The following is a 17,481-nucleotide window of genomic DNA, read 5'->3' as shown; positions in this document are numbered from 1 at the left end:
GTCGGCGTCGCCATCGCCGTCGCCGTGAGGTTCCGTATGACGTCATTTGGAGATGAAATCGTCGCCGCGCGCCGAACGCTGTATGTGAGAGTGAAAGGGCGCGAGGGGCGCGTCTTTCACGGGGAGTGAACGCACGGCGGAGAACAAACGCGCGTTCTGCGCCGTGCTCGCTTAAGGGCTGCAGAAGTAGGCGTCTCTTTTCTCCTTTACAATCGCCATATATATAGAGCAAACGCGCCTTCTTCAGACGCGCGAGAGGCCATGGGGGAGGGGGAGGGAAGGGAGGCGACGTTTAGCTGCGGCACCAAGTGCCTATTTATATCAGAGGCTCCAGCAACAGTCACCAACGCCGCACGCATTTTGAGCTAACGCGGGCAAAACGCCGATGGCGTCGACAACAGTTCTGCGTGTTGTTGCTACCAAAGCCGCTCACCTTACTTCGTATGACATTGCTGTGTTGCTATCGCATTCATTGCTTTGCCCTGAGGGCGAAACTGTGACATTTTTTTCTTTTCTCGCTTTCAAATAAAGTAGAACCAGAATAGAAAAGATAAAAAATACTGCAGAAACTCCATAGTGGGACTTGCCAAATAGTGCGTAAGCATTCTTTCCCGTCGCTCATCTTGCACACATAAGACTGACGTATCCGAACGCGTCTGGTAGTATGATGGCGACGACTGCTTTATTAATCAATTATTGATTTGTTCACTGAATAATTAACAAACTGAATAATTAGTGTTGGTTAATTGTACGATGGCGATATTTCGTTCATTAATGTGATGGCGACGTTTGATTAAGTAACAACCTATTTGATTAATCAGGCTCAATGGACCTTGGACTGGACTTTTCCTAGGAATTATTCCTAGTTAGGCTTAACTAATCTAACCCTACTTACTCTGGACAAGGCTAATTATTAACCGATGTCAATTTTAATTAGCCTCATTATTCGTAATTGCCTAAATTATATGTGATGACGCTTACGTACTTTCATTGTAATTAATCTCCATTAGACTTATTTACCCTTCATTAGTCTTAAAGGGCAACTCCGGCGATTTTTCGATGTGAACAGATGTGGGCATGGGAGAGCGGCTGACATGCAGATGCCAATGAATCCCTTCTGCTTTCTCGTACAGCTTTTTGCCGCCCGGGCTTTCTTCCTTGGATCGTGGAACCTTCCTGAGTGTCATCTGTCAGCAAGTGCACCTGTCATCCAGCTGTGCGCAGAGACACTACCATGTCTTTCTGCGTCACTTGGGCGAGTGCATCGTCTTGGAGCATCGACACATGTCACTAGTGCGCGAACCGATTTCTTCGAGCAGTGTGCGGCCCCATTCCTAAAGGTCTCGTCACAGCTGAGCCCTATCTTCGTCACTGAATCATCATCAACGATGCCAGCGCCATCACAGCAGTATAAAAGCGCATAGATTGACCGCGGCACCTTCAGTGGGCATGGGAGAGCGGCTGACATGCAGATGCCAATGAATCCCTTCTGCTTTCTTGTACAGGTTGGTTCAATTCTATCATATAACTGTAAGAAATCGAATGATGTTTTTCTGCTGCTTCTCCCATGCCCAACTGTGTTATGGTTAAATATTTATGAGTGTTTTCATGTTGTTAGAGTGCTGTTTATGTGCGGAGACATAGAACTCAATCCGGGTCCTGATGATGATGTAAGTCGGCTGCCTAAGGAACTGTAACGTTGTAAAAGCTATTACCGCCCACGTTGATGCCCGCCATGACGACCTCCGAAAATGCTTGATGATGTCAGATGTAGCCAAGAAAAACTTGAGCAAACCGTATGTGAACTTGACACACCACTAGCAACCATTGAAGCCCGCGTTAACACCTTCAATCAGTTAGAAAACTCGGTCGTGCGAAAGGCAGTAGCCGATGTGCTTGGCGATGAAAACGCTCAGTTGCATGCCCGCCTCGATGATTTTGAAGACAGGTCTACACTGGAAAATCTAATATTTTATGGCGTGGCTGACTCCGCTAGTGAAACATGGTCGCACTCAGAAGTAAAAATTCGCGAAATACTGTTGTCTTTCCTTAGCGTTAACATACCTGATGAAAGTATCTCTAGAGCTCACAGATTGGGCAGTTACATCACCAACAAATGCCGACCAATAATTGTGAAGTTTTCTTCTAATAAATTCAAGGACTCTATTCATGCAAGCAAGAAAATTTTGAGAACATCAGGTGTAAGTATCAGCGAAGATTTCTGTAAGACGACACGCAACTCGCGCAAGAAACTTCTCGAATATGGTGAAGCAACAGGCCAGCAATATTCACTGCGGTATAACAAATTATACATAAACAAGAAATGTTTCGTTTCTTACCCTCTAACTGATAGTGTCTGTGAATTATGTGAATGAAACGAAAGTACATCCTCACGTCCGAAACCTTCCACCACTTCCCACGATGCCGCTCAGAGTCGTAATGGGAACAGCACATAGCAATTTTCGGGCAGGAATGACAGTACTAAAAGAAGCGTTCGTTTTCTTTTCGCTAACATTCGAAGCGTAATGCGCAAACGTGAGGAACTGTCTTCTGTTATCGATGGTTGTGCTGCCGATATTGTCGTACTTTTTTTTTATTTATTTATTTTACCCTCTGGGCCGAAGCATTACAGAGGGGAGTGGTAAAAAACAAAAAAAAACAAAAAAATACATTTCTGCGAGAAGATACACGTATACATTGAGCACCAATACAAATCAAATCAGTACAAATGAACACGAATCATCGAACTATAAAACAATGTAAACTACCCAGATGATACAGCCCCACACAAGCAAACAAGAAGAAACAACAGAAAAGAAAATGAGGTAAAGAATTACTTAGCTACTGTTAGTTAAAACATTCTTAAAACGTTGATGGTCTGTGATTTCTGCAGTAGTGGTAGGAAGATGGTGCCACTCCTCACAAGTCCTGGGAAAAAATGAATACTGAAAAGTAGAAGTCTTACAGAAAGGAACGGCTACTTTATGTCGGTGGTCAATGCGGGATGATACATACTGGGGAGGAAAGATGAAATCATCGTGTAGTGAACGATGGTGAAATATGCGGTGAAAAAGACACAAGCGATGAATCTTACGGCGAGATGCTAGTGATGGTAGTTCAAGGCTCGATTTCATATTAGTCACACTTGCAGTTCGAGCATAATTAGACATAATAAAGCGTGCAGAGTTATTTTGAACCATTTCAAGTGAGTAGATTAGATTGTCATGGAGAGGGTCCCAAACAGAGGTGGCGTATTCCACCTTCGAACGAATTAGTGTTTTATAAAGTAAAAGTTTAAGGGCCTGAGGAGCGCGTGAGAAATTCCGGCGAAGATATGCAAGTGTTTTGTTGGCGCTGGCGATTATGGATTCAATGTGATCATTCCAGGTTAGTTTTGAGGATATAATGACGCCAAGATATCTATATGTCGATACTACTTCCAAAGGAAAGGTATCAAGATGATATGAAACATTTACATTAGTAGATCTAGTCACACGCATAACTTTGCATTTTTTAGTGTTTAATTCCATGCACCAAGTCTTACACCAAGCGGACACAGCATCAAGATCAGACTGTAGAATAGTAGTATCATTTGGGCTAGTTATTTCTCGAAATATTACACAGTCATCTGCAAACAAATTGATAGGGGAAGAGACGCAGGAAGGTAAGTCGTTAATGTAGATTAGAAAGAGGAGAGGGCCGAGCACCGATCCTTGTGGTACCCCTGAGGAAACAGGACTCGGAGGAGAGTCACTGTTATTAATAGAGACAAACTGGGAACGATTTAGTAAAAAACATTCAAGCCATGCAAGCAGTTTGGAATCCAAATTTAGTAACTGCAACTTATATAAAAGAAGATTATGGCATACTTTATCGAAGGCTTTTGAAAAATCCAAAAATATACAGTCAGCTAAAGAAGAACGATCGAGGATAGCATGAAGACGGTGAGTGAAACATACGAGTTGAGTATCGCACGAGAATGTCTTGCGGAAACCATGCTGTGAAGGCGAAAAAAATGAATTCGATTCAAGAAAAGAAACAAGATTTGAAAATAGAATGTGCTCGAAAATTTTGCATGGAATGCTAGTTAGAGAAATGGGGCGATAATTTAGAGGCGAGTGTTTATTACCAGACTTGTGAAGCGGAACCACCCTCCCGATCTTCCAGTCAGTGGGGAGGGAACTGTTCTCTAGGGAATGTTGAAAAATTTTTGTTAATATAATTGATGAGTAACAGACTGTATTTATAAGAAACATAGGATTAATGGAATCGTACCCAGGTGAGGAGGATGTTTTTAAATTTTTTATAGCTTTGACCACGCCATTGTAGTCAATTATAATGGGAGACATTACTATAAATCCTAAAGGTTTAACATGAGGAAGCATTATTTGAGTTGTAGAAAAGTTACGGACAAAGACATCATTTAACACACGGGCACACTGCGCATCAGGTATGGTATTCCCTGCAGAATCAACAAGACTGAGTGCGCTATCACTTTTAGGATGAAACACGCGCCAGAACTTTTTGGGATCGGATGTGAGCATTGAAGGTAACGTGTTGTTTAGGAAATTATCTTTAGCATTCTTTATGGCTGCTATGTACACCGCGGAAGCTTGTTCGTAGGCTGCCCAGCGGCCGTCATCTGTGGACAGTATTGCCGAGCGGTATGTGCGTTTTTTCTTATTCGACAAGCGTTTTATGTAGCGGTTGTACCATGATGCATCAGCATTTGCAATTATCGTACGAGTAGGTATGTATTTATTTGTTAATTCTTTGACCTTAAATAAAAATAAATCCCAATTTGATTGTACCGTTCGCTCTTCAAAACCATCGAGAAAAACGTCAAGAAAAGTGGAAAGTTCCTGGTTGATTAGTTCGAAATTTGTATTTTTATAATCTTTGATAACTTTCTTTCTGTTTTTGCATTTTAGACGTGAAATGTTAATGCGAAATGATAGAATGGAGTGGTCACTTATACCGGGCAGGTGAGTGACGTTAGAAACGTATTCAGGGTGTGTTGCTAATACGAGATCAAGAATGTTAGCTGTTGATTCTGCAATTCTAGTTGGTTTCGTTATCAATTGTGTTAAAGAAAATACAGCGCACATATCCAAAAAATCTCTTGCGAGTGAAGAAGGAAGATTCAAGCACAGGTGGCTCACAATCCCACAAAACATTAGGGATGTTAAAATCACCCATTAAGAAAAGCGGTAACCTCGGGAATTGACACACCACAGAATTGATAACGTCATGTAGTTCGTTAACGAAAATGGAATTGTGAGCAGGGGGGCGGTAACAGACGCCAATGATGATTTTTTGCTTGGGAAATTCAGTGACAACCCAAACTGTTTCCAACTTACTTGGAATGTGAATGCGGTATGCGGTACGATGGCAGTTCTTTCGAGATGGCGAGCAATACACCACCGCTGATCCGCGACTCTCGATCACAGCGATATACAGAAAATTGGTTAACTGACGAAAAAAGTTCGTCATCCATTACTTCTGGCCGAAGCCAGGTTTCTGTCAATACGAGTATGTGTGCATTGCAGGTATCAATAGCAGAGTTTAAAAGGTCACGCTTATTAGACAGACTTCGAACATTAGTAAAGAGTACAGATGTGTGTAACTGATCCTGCCCACATCCCCTCGCGCACCTCTAGCTTGGCGTACCTTTAGTTGCGTTGGCATTTGTACGGCGGTTATCAGATGACGCAGATTGCTGACGTTCAGTGACGCTGTCTGTTTCTGAAGTGTACACGTAATGCTTTTTATTCATGACAAGCGTTTTATACCTAAGCTGATAGGGCTGCGTTTCCGATTGATTTTTGGCAAAATCAGCAAGTTTCGAGCGTATACGACGCGTTGCGGGTGAAAAATCTTCGCTCATAGTGATGCCATTTTCCTTTAGCTTTTTACGTGCACTCAGAACTTTTTGTTTAACTTTATAGTTTGAAAACTTCACAACAATGGGGCGGCACTTGTTGGGGACGAAAGGTCCGATACGATGCGCACGAACGATAGCGTTATCGGGCAAATTATCCGCAACACAAAGAAGGGCAGATTTGACACGTGCTTCAGACTGCTCCCACGATTCAGGAGAGTCAGGTATACCTCGGAAAATTAAGTTGTCGCGACGCGACCTATCTTCTAAGTCGTCTAGACGAGCTTCCAAAGAGTCATGCCGGGTGGTAGCGCCTTCCAGTGTATGGCGTACTCCATTAAGTTCTTCAGACATATTGTCGAACGATTTAGTTTCTTCTTCGAGTTCATCCAATCTCTCGTGAATGTTGCCAATCTTCGTTTCGATACTTTTCTGACTGCTTTTAATAGATTTTATGTCAGCGGACAGCTCGGCCTGACTTTTTGCTGATTGCACAGAACGAGTATGCAGATCTTTCAGTAAATGAAAAAGAACCCGCATTTGTTCTGCGGGATCATCGGGCAAGTCTTCCAAGGAAAGCAATGATGCCGAACGAGTGTCAGGCCCGGGATTTGTTTCCACATCACCGGAGCATAGTAGCAGAAACATTAACGAAAAACAGTCACAGGCAATTTCACAAAATACTTGTGGGCAAGGGAGCAACAGCAAGTACGGGTTGTCGCTTTTTTTAGCATATAAAGAATATCGTTTACACACCTGCGAAGCGCAAACGGGCCAAGCGTGAGCCATGCTGCCTACGTTGCTCTCTTGCCCACTGAAGTGACGAGCGTGCGGCCAGTTGATAAAGGTAGCCTCAGGAACTGATGTCAGTGTCGATGAGTATTCCCTGCAGATAGCGAGCTGCGGTGCGGGGCAAACATCCGGGATTATACCCGGGAAAGCGTAGCATTCTTCAGTGTAGTCCAGGCGTTCCAGAGTTGCAGAAACGTTGATTGCCGTCTGAGCAGGAGGCAGGCACAGCATAAGGAAGGATGACAGGAAAACCTGCGAAGCGCAAACGGGCCAAGCGTGAGCCATGCTGCCTACGTTGCTCTCTTGCCCACTGAAGTGACGAGCGTGCGGCCAGTTGATAAAGGTAGCCTCAGGAACTGATGTCAGTGTCGATGAGTATTCCCTGCAGATAGCGAGCTGCGGTGCGGGGCAAACATCCGGGATTATACCCGGGAAAGCGTAGCATTCTTCAGTGTAGTCCAGGCGTTCCAGAGTTGCAGAAACGTTGATTGCCGTCTGAGCAGGAGGCAGGCACAGCATAAGGAAGGATGACAGGAAAACCTGCGAAGCGCAAACGGGCCAAGCGTGAGCCATGCTGCCTACGTTGCTCTCTTGCACACTCAAAACATGGCTTTCGAGCAAACATGGCTTGTGAAACATGACTTTCGAGCAAAGTGCGGGATAGTGAAATTCTTGAATGCACAAGTGCATCCAATTTCTACAGGTCTGACCGTGAATCAAGAATAGGTGGGGGCGTTCTAATCGCAGTTTCCGTGCACCTGTCCTCCCATATCATCCCAGTCACGTGCTCCTTGGAACTAGTGTGCGCATGTGTTCGCTTAGGCGAGAAAAATGTTATTTTATGTGCTTGTTACCGTCCGCCAAATGCATCATCTAACTTCTGCGATGACCTACACGATGCTTTACACAACGTTATTATTAGGTACCCTTCCGCTCCTATCATTCTTCTTGGTGATTTCAATTTCCCCGATATCTCCTGAGATAAAAGCAGTGGCCCTTCCACATCATTCACCTCCGAGGGCACGCGCTTCATAAACTTGTGTAACGACTTCAATTTAACGCGGAAACTGCCCACGCGCACCACTTCTTGCTCTTCAAATCTGTTAGATTTAATTCTAACCACTGAGCCTGATTATATCAGAAATTTAACTCATCTGCCCGGTCTTATCGATCACTGCATGTTCTCGTTCAAGTGCGTCATTAAATCTGTACGGAAAGCCAATTCTACTAAAGTAATTTTTGAATACAAGAAGGCTAACTTCGACGCAATTAACGCCGAATTGGAAGATTTTTGTCATGAATTCCTACGCAGTTTTTCAGTGTTCAGTTGAACAGAACTGGTCTATCTTCAAAGACCAAGTCTTATTATTAATAGATAAGTACGTTCCACGGCGTAGTGTTCGTTGCTCTTTCCGTTCCCCCTGGTATACGTCTACACTGAACCGCCTTCGCAAGAAGAAAGAGAGGTTGTATCATAGTGCGTCACTTCATGATAGCAGTGAAAGGTGGGCAGTGTACCACAGCACCGTGTTTGAATGTAAACAGGCACTTAGGGTAGACAAAGACATTTTTTTTACCTGTACACTTCCATGTTTGTTACAATCCAACCCACAGAAGTTTGGGAGTATTGTGACTGGGCCAAAAAAACAGGAAATTCAGCTATGCGATGAGCAAGGTGATATCATACCAAGCAATCAGTGTTGTGTTGTTCTTCAAACCATTCAGTAGCCTCATTCTCGAATGATGTATCGTGCATTGCCCCCAATCCTGAAGTGACTTCTTTTCCTATGATGGATTCAATCTTGGTTGACTGGGTTAGTATTGCCAAACTAATACAGGCACTGAAGCCATCTTCTTCACCTGGTACCGATGAAATTACCGCGGTACTTCTGAAGCACACTGAGACATATTCATCAATAATTCTGTCACAAATATTTACTCAGTCTTTGCAGTGTTCCCAGCTTCCTCATGACTGGAAGGCGGGGAGGGTGGTACCAGTTCCCAAGCAAGGTAACTTATCCAGCCCCCTAAACTATAGACCCATCACATTAACGAGCATTCCTTGTAAGCTTCTAGAACATGTAATACACTCCAATCTGGAGTATATTACATGTTGTGGTGGGCACGGCGGAACAGCGTATAGAATGTCGTCTAACCACCTTCTGTTCCTTGAACAGGTGATGCTGATCGCCGCATTATACCAACTGCATGCGTGGAAACAGTGCGCCATCGGACCGTCTTTGGACCGTACCGGCATTCGGCTGGACCATGCTATCAACGACGCTCTCGGACACGGATACCAAGCGCAGGCGACGGGAATCGTGGCTGGCACTATAAGTCGGCCACTGTCGACCTACGGCTTCAGTGGGCACGGCGGCACAGCGTATAGAATGTCGTCTAACCACCTTCTGTTCCTTGAACAGGTTAGTTATTACAATTATTATGGCTACAAGAATGATAATCGCTTTGCTATTGTGCTGCCGTGCCTAGAGGTGATTTTTTTCTGGCTTTGCATCTTTGTGTCTGTTGCTGTCTGGCGACGTAGAAATGAACCCTGGGCCAGAAACAAAAGTGATGTTAAAGGAGTTGTGCGATGGCCAAAAGGCGATACAAGCAGATCTAGAGAGCATGAGCAAGCGACTGAAGGTGGTTGAAAACAGCCTTAAAACAATTAAAGAACAAGCGAGTACAATTGCTCAATTGTCTAAAACAGTCAAACAATTAGAGCACAGAACAATTAGAGAACAATTTCCTGTTGCCCTTCGGCAGCAACAGGAAAGAATGGACAGCTCTAAGGACAGAAGTAGGCGGAATAACCTATTGGTATTTGGAATTGCAGAGGGCGAGAAGGAATCCCTAACTGACCTTGAAGCGAAAGTGGTAGTAGGTGTATTTCAAGAAAAACTTGGCGTCAACTTGAGTACGGTGGCACGAATACATGGAATAGGAAAAAAGAGCGCCCGGCCTCGACCTGTAATTCCCAGGTTGTATGACTACAGGGAAAAAGCTGAAATTTACAAGCAGTGCAGGAAGCTGAAAGGCAGCGGCATCTCCATTTCTGATGATTTTTCAAAAGAAACACTGGCAAAGCGTAAATTGCTCTGGGACTCCGCGAGACAAGAAAGGGTAGACGGGCGTCATGTGCGCCTGAATTACGACAAACTACATGTGGACTCTAACGTCTACATGTGGGATCAATCAAAGCGCAGCCGTGTGAAGGTTCCGCATCCTAACAGACGCCCTGCTGCTGGCAGGGGTGACTGACGGAACAAAGGGTGTGATTCGGATGCCTTCCGCTTGATCAACTTAAATGCAACAAGTTTAGTAAACAAAATTGGAGACTTAGAATACATCCTGGTTAATTATGATCCTCGTGTGATTACAGTAACCGAAACGTGGCTGCGGCCCGAAATACAAGACCAAGAGCTTGTACCACCTAATTATAAAATCATACGCAGAGACCGCGATGCACGTGGGGGCGGAGTTGCTATTCTATTCAAGGCTGATATTGACTGTGTGCAAATGGCTGGCATTCCAGCACATGAAAGCATCTGGTGCGAAATTAGGCTAGATAAAACAAGGATAATCTTTAGAACTGTTTATAGACCCCCTAATTCCCCTATTTCATATCTTGAAAGTATGCAGCTTTACTTAGAAAGCTTTAAAAAGGGCAGCTGTCGCATAATTATTGCTGGGGACTTCAATTTGCCAGGGATTGATTGGTCCAAGCTTAGCGCTCAGCCTCGCGAAGATGCCCATTGTGAACTACTTCTAGAAATAGCTTTCAGTAAGGATTTACAACAGGTAGTTCACGAGTACACACGCGTAGTTGGGAAATCACGATCTATATTCGATTTGGTGTTCCTAGACGGGCGATTTGAAGACAATGACGTATAGGTTGAAACCGGCCTCTCGGATCATAAGCTAGTTTTCGTGGAAATAAAGCGTACCGCTGTATACCCGAAGGCTGGTAGTACTACGCATGTTCTGTGTTTTGATAGAGCCGATGACACAAGCATAATTGATAATCTTTCGCTGTGTTTTGGTGGATTCAATTCGACGGATGACGTCAATGCGATGGAGATTGCATTTAAAGATATTGTTTTTCACAGCGTAAACGGATTTGTGCCAACTCGGAAAAAGAAAATAAAGAAACAGAACCCATGGATAACCCGCGAAATTATACACTTAAAGCGGAAAATTAACCGTGAAAGACAGAAGTCAAAAAAAGATCCTAATAAAATTTCGGTGCTAAGCTCTATATTGCGCACAAATATGGCTGCTGCTAAAGCAAATTACTATGACGTGACACTAACTAATTTTATGAAGCACGATCCGCACGGATTTTGGCGCCATCTGTCGCATAATAACGGAGGTCCAAGTGACATTATCGTTAACGGTGAACTTGTGTCAGACAACTCGCGTATGGCAATATGCTTTAACGATTTTTTCAATCTGTTTTTGCTGATATTCCTGCAGATGGTTTTTCACAGTTCGCACTAGAATCCCCGTACACATCACCAATGCCTAATATTGAAGTGTCGCATGAAGGCATTGTAGCTCTTTTGCTTAAAGTTAACGATAAGAAATCTGTTGGCCCAGACGGCATTCCAAATGCCTTTCTGCGCAGATATGCGGAATGGGTAGCCTACTATCTAGAGATCATATTTAATGCCTCGCTAACACAAAAAGGGGTCCCAGATGACTGGCTAGTAGCAAAAGTAGTCCCTGTTCACAAGTCTGGTGAAAGGCAAAATATTGGAAGATATTTAAAGATAGGAAACTCAAGCAAGACAGATGACGATTATTGTTGCGTGGCAAAAATGCACCCAAAAGGGTGCAACTGTTTTTTAGAGTGAAGAGATGCGGGTACCAGGGATTATTCTGGGGCCTTCGATGACTCATATATAAAAGCCGACGTGTTTCGCCGCTGATCAGATTTCGACGATCGCTGACTGTGTTCACCGCTTTCGTTGTGCTTCGAGTGAAGCTTGCTTTTGTGGGCACATGTTCGCCCAATAAAGAATCAGTTTCGTCATACACAGTTTTACGACTGTTTACTTCAGCGTCACTACTACATGACAGTATGGGAATCTGCTGATCAGACTATCTGAAGTAGAGCACTGCACGGGCCGGTTTTTCAGGTCCGGGCCTGACCCGAGCCCGAAAGTACCATTCTTTGGCCGGCCTGGTTGTGTTCGACCCATTAGCCCTTTTGCCTTTACGAAGCTAGCTCGCGTTCTCGATTATTGTGAAGATACTGTCATGTGATCAACGGCCGCCGGGCGGTCTTCAAACTGCATCATAGCAGGTTTTTGCCCTGCATCCCTTCTTTCTGGTTACTTGATAATTTAACTGTGAGAGAAATAAGCATTTCATTACTAGCCGAACACCCACAGATTATTATGTGAATATTTGGTATGAAAACAAGCCATACAATAGACAGTTAGGAAAATAGGGAGGGATCAGGCAGGCAACAACCACCGAGAGTGGCAGAGCCCCGGCTTACATTTAGGGATGAAGTTGTAGAAAAGCACATCGGTTGATCACCATGCTCGTGCTTTAAAGTGTGCGGCAACATACTATAGCGAAGGCATAGGTGAACACTACCGTACACGCCACCGCCCGCCATTTAATCTCACTTTTGAATCTCATATAGTCATTAGGATGTACCTACAGTGATAGAACTCGAGCCAATAATTTTGGTGAGAATGTAAATTTAGATACGCTGGTTACTGGCTTTTAGAAATACGATAATACACGGTCACTAGAAGCTTTTTTTTTCATTAAACAGAAATTGTTGACCCACAAGGCTAACGCTCATCATATTTTCACGCGGAACATGCCATTCTTATTGCTTTATTCGGCTTTATTATAATGATGTAAATTTTTCAATCGACAATTTAGACATCCTTGTTTAGAAATATATGCAAATTTAGACTCTGTCTAATTGTGTTTCAGTACAGTGCATCTACAACGTAGGATTTCCTTGTTTTTTTTTCTCCGCCAGATTAAAGTATGATCTGCTTGCTTATTCACGCAAATTCGCAGACAACGCACCTAGTGCTACAAAAACATATACAAGGATGCGAAAACGAAGGTCGAGCCACTTAACGAGTGGAAATAGCATTCAAAATAAAAATTTACTGAGGCAATAAAGTGCTCTGCATTTCTATTTTTTTTTCACATTCCCGTCCCCAATGTTGAGAAATTTTACAGCATCCCCGTAGACTTAAAGCATTTGTCTAAGAACGATATACACTTGAAAGTCTCAGTTTAATTAGTCGGGCTAATTGTGACTTAACCTATGGCAGAATATTCAACTCGCTTGAAAATATAACGAAGAAAATTAATGGAAACCAGTAGTAAGTTGCCCTGTGCCTTAGAACACAAAAAATTTGCAAATTAACTTTTCAGAATTTATTTGCTACAATTTTATCAATGTACTCTAAGTACTTCTTGACAACTTATTTAAATTTTGTTTTTCCGTTAAAATGATCACGCCGAAAATCTAGATATTTTTGTGCAGCAACAAAATATTGCAGTCGACTCTGACTCTAGGCACGTCTTCCGCTCTTGAAAAATGTGACGAGCTCTATCGAAACTCATCTCATTGATTCCCGTTAAGGATAGCTCGGATACCTGAGACAGTCTAATGAATGTTTTTGCAGCGAGTCTCGCACCAATTCAATAGTTTTCAATTTCTTTAGCGCGACTGCAATGCATATATATTTCTAACTCTTTGTCAGGTTGATTCAAATCTGTGATGTCTAGCAACTCATGAAGTGTGCCTTTCGCCGCTATTCCCACCCACCCAAATGTGTTTCTCCTGGTCGATGGGCGGCGCCGCTGTCGAAATCATACCGCTACCTCCATCAAACTTCGGGCCGTCCGTCACATGCCTGAGCACGATCACCTCTAGGAATTCGAGGTGTTAATAGGCTGGGAACAATGTGGACAAGAGTTCATTAGTGTCGCGAAGACGAAAGAATTCCTGTAGAACCGATGTTAAGATGACTATCGAAGTTAATGCGATTAACATTCACACGATCTAGCGAACAAGACGAGACACATTGTGTTAGCTAAGACACCTATATTTAGAATCCGTAGTGTTTCTCCTGATGTTTCAAGTGATTCGGCTATATGCGGCCATACACTGTCTCCCTGATTGACCCGCTTTGTTATGACCATCGCTCGCCAATGTTACCTCACGATGGTAGAACAAGGACCGTAGGCCGACGGTGCATGCACGCCATGCCGTGACGACGATGGAATTACGAGGTAGGAATGATGTCGATAGAACGACGAAGGCATATAAGGACGACGGCATGACGACGATGAGATGATTCTGAAGTGATGGCGATAAATAATTGCGACAGCATACAATGTCATGACACCGGTGTTCTAATCTCGATTGATTGACAATAATTGCACAATACTAGCGGAATGAAATAGAAATTATGCTGATGGAACCTGAGTGAGGTGGTATGACGACCAAAGCATTTAGTAATTTTTAGACAACCAGACAGGCTTCTGAATAACATACCAGCCTTCTCCCTTTCTTCTATTCTTTCCCAAGACGCTTTACAAACATATCCTCGGCCGTTGAGCTCAATACGCCAGTGCTCTAGCTCATTAGGCGACGATCACACGTTTACAAACGTATCTTGCCAACAAGTATATTATTCAAGCTCGAACTTAGGGGGAACATTGAGCTTGGGAGCTCCTATCGAAATACATGGGAAATCGGAAATAGTTTCTCAGAGCAACCAATGCACCAAATTTGATGAGTTATGTTGAATTTAGAAAAAAAAGTTAAAGTGTAGTGATTGCAGAAAGGGATATTTTATTATAGGCTGTCTACTTTTCTTACGTGAAATTTTAAAGAATTTCGAAATTTCAAAAAAGAAAACTTGGCGTATAGAGCTATGTAGCTCAGCAGCTAAAAATGATATCGGAATTCTGTAAACTGCACCTAATAATACATCGAAAGCGGATAGCAATCATATATCATACACCATCCTGAAATATACCACTATGTTGTGAATGTTGCATTTGCGAAACCCTTCCAAACATTATAACAAATTCACATAAGTTTTAAGGTAAAGCAAACAAAAAATTTTTCGCTTTTTATGCTCCAACGGGTGCAGTTTATAGAAATGCCATATTTGTTTTTAATGGCTGAGTTGCGGATTTGTAAACTTCATGCTTCTATTTTTTTTTCATATTTACGAACATCCTGCAATTCTTTGAAAACATTACACTATCTAAACGAAAATTCTATTTGCTGCAGTCTCTGCAATTTAACTTTCCCTCTTAAATGCAACACATTCCGTTGAAATTGGTTCAGCGGTTTTCTCATAAAAGCATTCCTTCATTTTACGTGTATTTGAGTATCCGGCATCGAAGATAGGCCCGAGCTAAAGCTTCCTCTTAAACAATGGATCACGCCAGTTTTATAGGAAACCCATGAAACAGAACCCTGACGTATAAGCAAGACCGTGGCCACAGTGGTGCACAAATAAAAAGTCTGCTCAAGGAAAAAAAAATATATTCAACGGAAGCTTCGCGGGAGCCGTTATCTCTGCCAGACATCTCTCCAGAATGCGGACGAGCTTTCTGGCGAGGTGTCTAGCAAAACCGTCGATTCATTGTCAGTAGAGCAAGTAGCTGGCCGTCTTCGAGATAACGCTGATACACAAGCGCGCTCGTTTCCAAGCACCGAGGTGAAGCCACAGCTTCAGGGTGTGTTTCTTTTTATTGCGCTTTCTTTAGTTGTGCGTCATAGCATACGTCATAGCGGGAATTTCGAATTCTTTAAGGTCGATACGCCACGTGGTGGCGAAAAAAGGAAACTGTACGAGATGTCCCTAATTCCTGGTATTGGGCGCCATTTCATGTAAGCCACGTGCGGGCTCCAACAGAGATCTCGGTCAATGATTACGCCAAGAAACATGTGGGTTCTGACATAGAAAATGGTCCGCCCATTGATTGAGATGACATAAGGCGTCATTGGTTTGCGAGTAAATGCCGCTAGTGCGCGTTTTTCGGGTGATATGCTGAGACCTTGTTTACACAAGTAGCTCGCTGTCAAAGTTGCTGCTCTTTGAAGCCGCGCACGTATCTGTGGACGTGTGACTGCTGAAGTCCAAACACAGATGTCGTCTGCGTATATTGAAATCTTGATGGTAGTTGGTAGTATTCAGCAAGTCCAAGAAGAGCGAGGTTGAATAGCGTCGGGCTGAGAGCACCGCCTTGGGGAACGCCTCTGCTGGTAAGCGTCGCGTAGTCGGGCCATCGTCAGTTAACACAAAGAATGATCTTGCAGACAGGTAACTTGCAAGCCACAAAAAGACTCGACCACCTAGGCCAACCGTTGCAAGAGCATCGAGAATGGCCTCATGTAGTACGTTATCGTATGCGCCTTTAACATCTAATAATAAAGCTGCAGATAAACGCTTACGGGACCTTTCGTGCTGAACATATGAAACGAGATCAACTACATTGTCGATGGAAGAGCGGTCACGTCGGAAACCAGCCATGAAATTCGGATAGATCTTGTAGTGATCAATGTACTCAAAGGTCTCACAGTAATGAGAGTATATCGTAACAGTAATGTTCCTGCCCTTTATCCTTACTTTCTCAATAATGCTATCTTATAAGCTGTTAGCTCATATAAATACCTCGGCGTTCATATATCTAATACCTTCACATGGCAAACTCACATAGATTTCGTGGCTAACAATGCTAATCGCATGTTAAGTTTCCTTCGCCGAAACTTTTCATTGGCTCCTATCTCTTTAGAACTTATTGTATAAAACAATCGTAAGGTCGAAACTCGAATATGCCGCATGTATCTGGGATCCTCACTCTGCCTTGCTTACCTCCTCTCTCGAAGCTATTCAATACCGAGCCGCCCGTTTCATCTTTTCTAATTGCTCTCGCACCGCAAGTGTTACTGCAATGAACATTTTCCTGGACCTCCCTGATTTTACGACACGAAGAAAAATGGCGCGGCTTGGGCTATTCCACAAATATACCATACCAATCATCACCTAAAGAATGCATTGCTCACTGCTCCTCATTATATTTCAGCACGCACCGATCACAACTTCAAGGTCCGCGTCCCAAGTTCACGTACTAACCTAGACGCTTATTCCTTGATTCCAAGGACATCGACCAGCTGGAACCGCCTCCATTGTCAGCAACCCCGTTCCATCATCCTTCAAAACCGCGATTTCCAATTATTGTATTGAGACCCACTCCTCTCTGTAACGCCCCACGTGGCATTGAGAGTATTGAAATAAATAAACAAATAAATAAATAAAGTCGCTGGGTACGTTCATCTGCACACTTTCGCCATGTCCTCAAAAAATCATGTTTGAGAGTTGCGCAGATATTTTACAAATGAATTTTGGTAATTACCTCGTACCACCTGCCTTGCCTGCCACTCAGCTTCTGGATACATTGTATTATGACGTAAAAAGCATACCCAGAGCATGCTGAGAATGAATGGCAGATGTGAGCGTTGAGAAGCCGTTGATCTTGAGCTAGTGTTCGGCGTGAGAAGTTTCTGTCGCGAGAAGTTAAGTTCTGTGTAGACGGGCAAGTGATGGGCGGCAAGTGGTCTTGCAGTGCTGGCCGCACGAACTTTAGCCCTCACCAGCCGCACACCGTTTGAACTGATGTTGATCACGTTCAGCTAGGAGGTTAGGTCTATCAAAGTCGCCGAGTCGGTACCGGCATCATTTGAGTGTTTGATCAGAAGCTAATTAAAGTCTTCAGGATGAAGAAAACTGTTTTTGTAG

General features: G+C 43.4%; 1 protein-coding gene across 1 annotated transcript; it reads right to left on the bottom strand.

Annotated features, from left to right (window-relative positions):
* Positions 1–5,536: 5,536 nt before the first annotated feature.
* On the bottom strand, positions 5,537–7,268 carry LOC119439949 (uncharacterized). Its single transcript, XM_037704909.2, has one exon. It carries the CDS (start codon positions 7,244–7,246, stop codon positions 5,657–5,659), a length of 1,590 nt encoding a protein of 529 aa, XP_037560837.1. The 5' UTR covers positions 7,247–7,268; the 3' UTR covers positions 5,537–5,656.
* Between the last annotated feature and the right edge of the window lie 10,213 nt (positions 7,269–17,481).

The sequence above is a fragment of the Dermacentor silvarum genome, chromosome 2, assembly GCF_013339745.2.
Source record: "Dermacentor silvarum isolate Dsil-2018 chromosome 2, BIME_Dsil_1.4, whole genome shotgun sequence".
NCBI lineage: Eukaryota > Metazoa > Arthropoda > Arachnida > Ixodida > Ixodidae > Dermacentor > Dermacentor silvarum.
The sequence above is the reverse complement of the archived record's forward strand: the minus strand, read 5'-3'. Positions and strand labels throughout refer to the sequence as shown.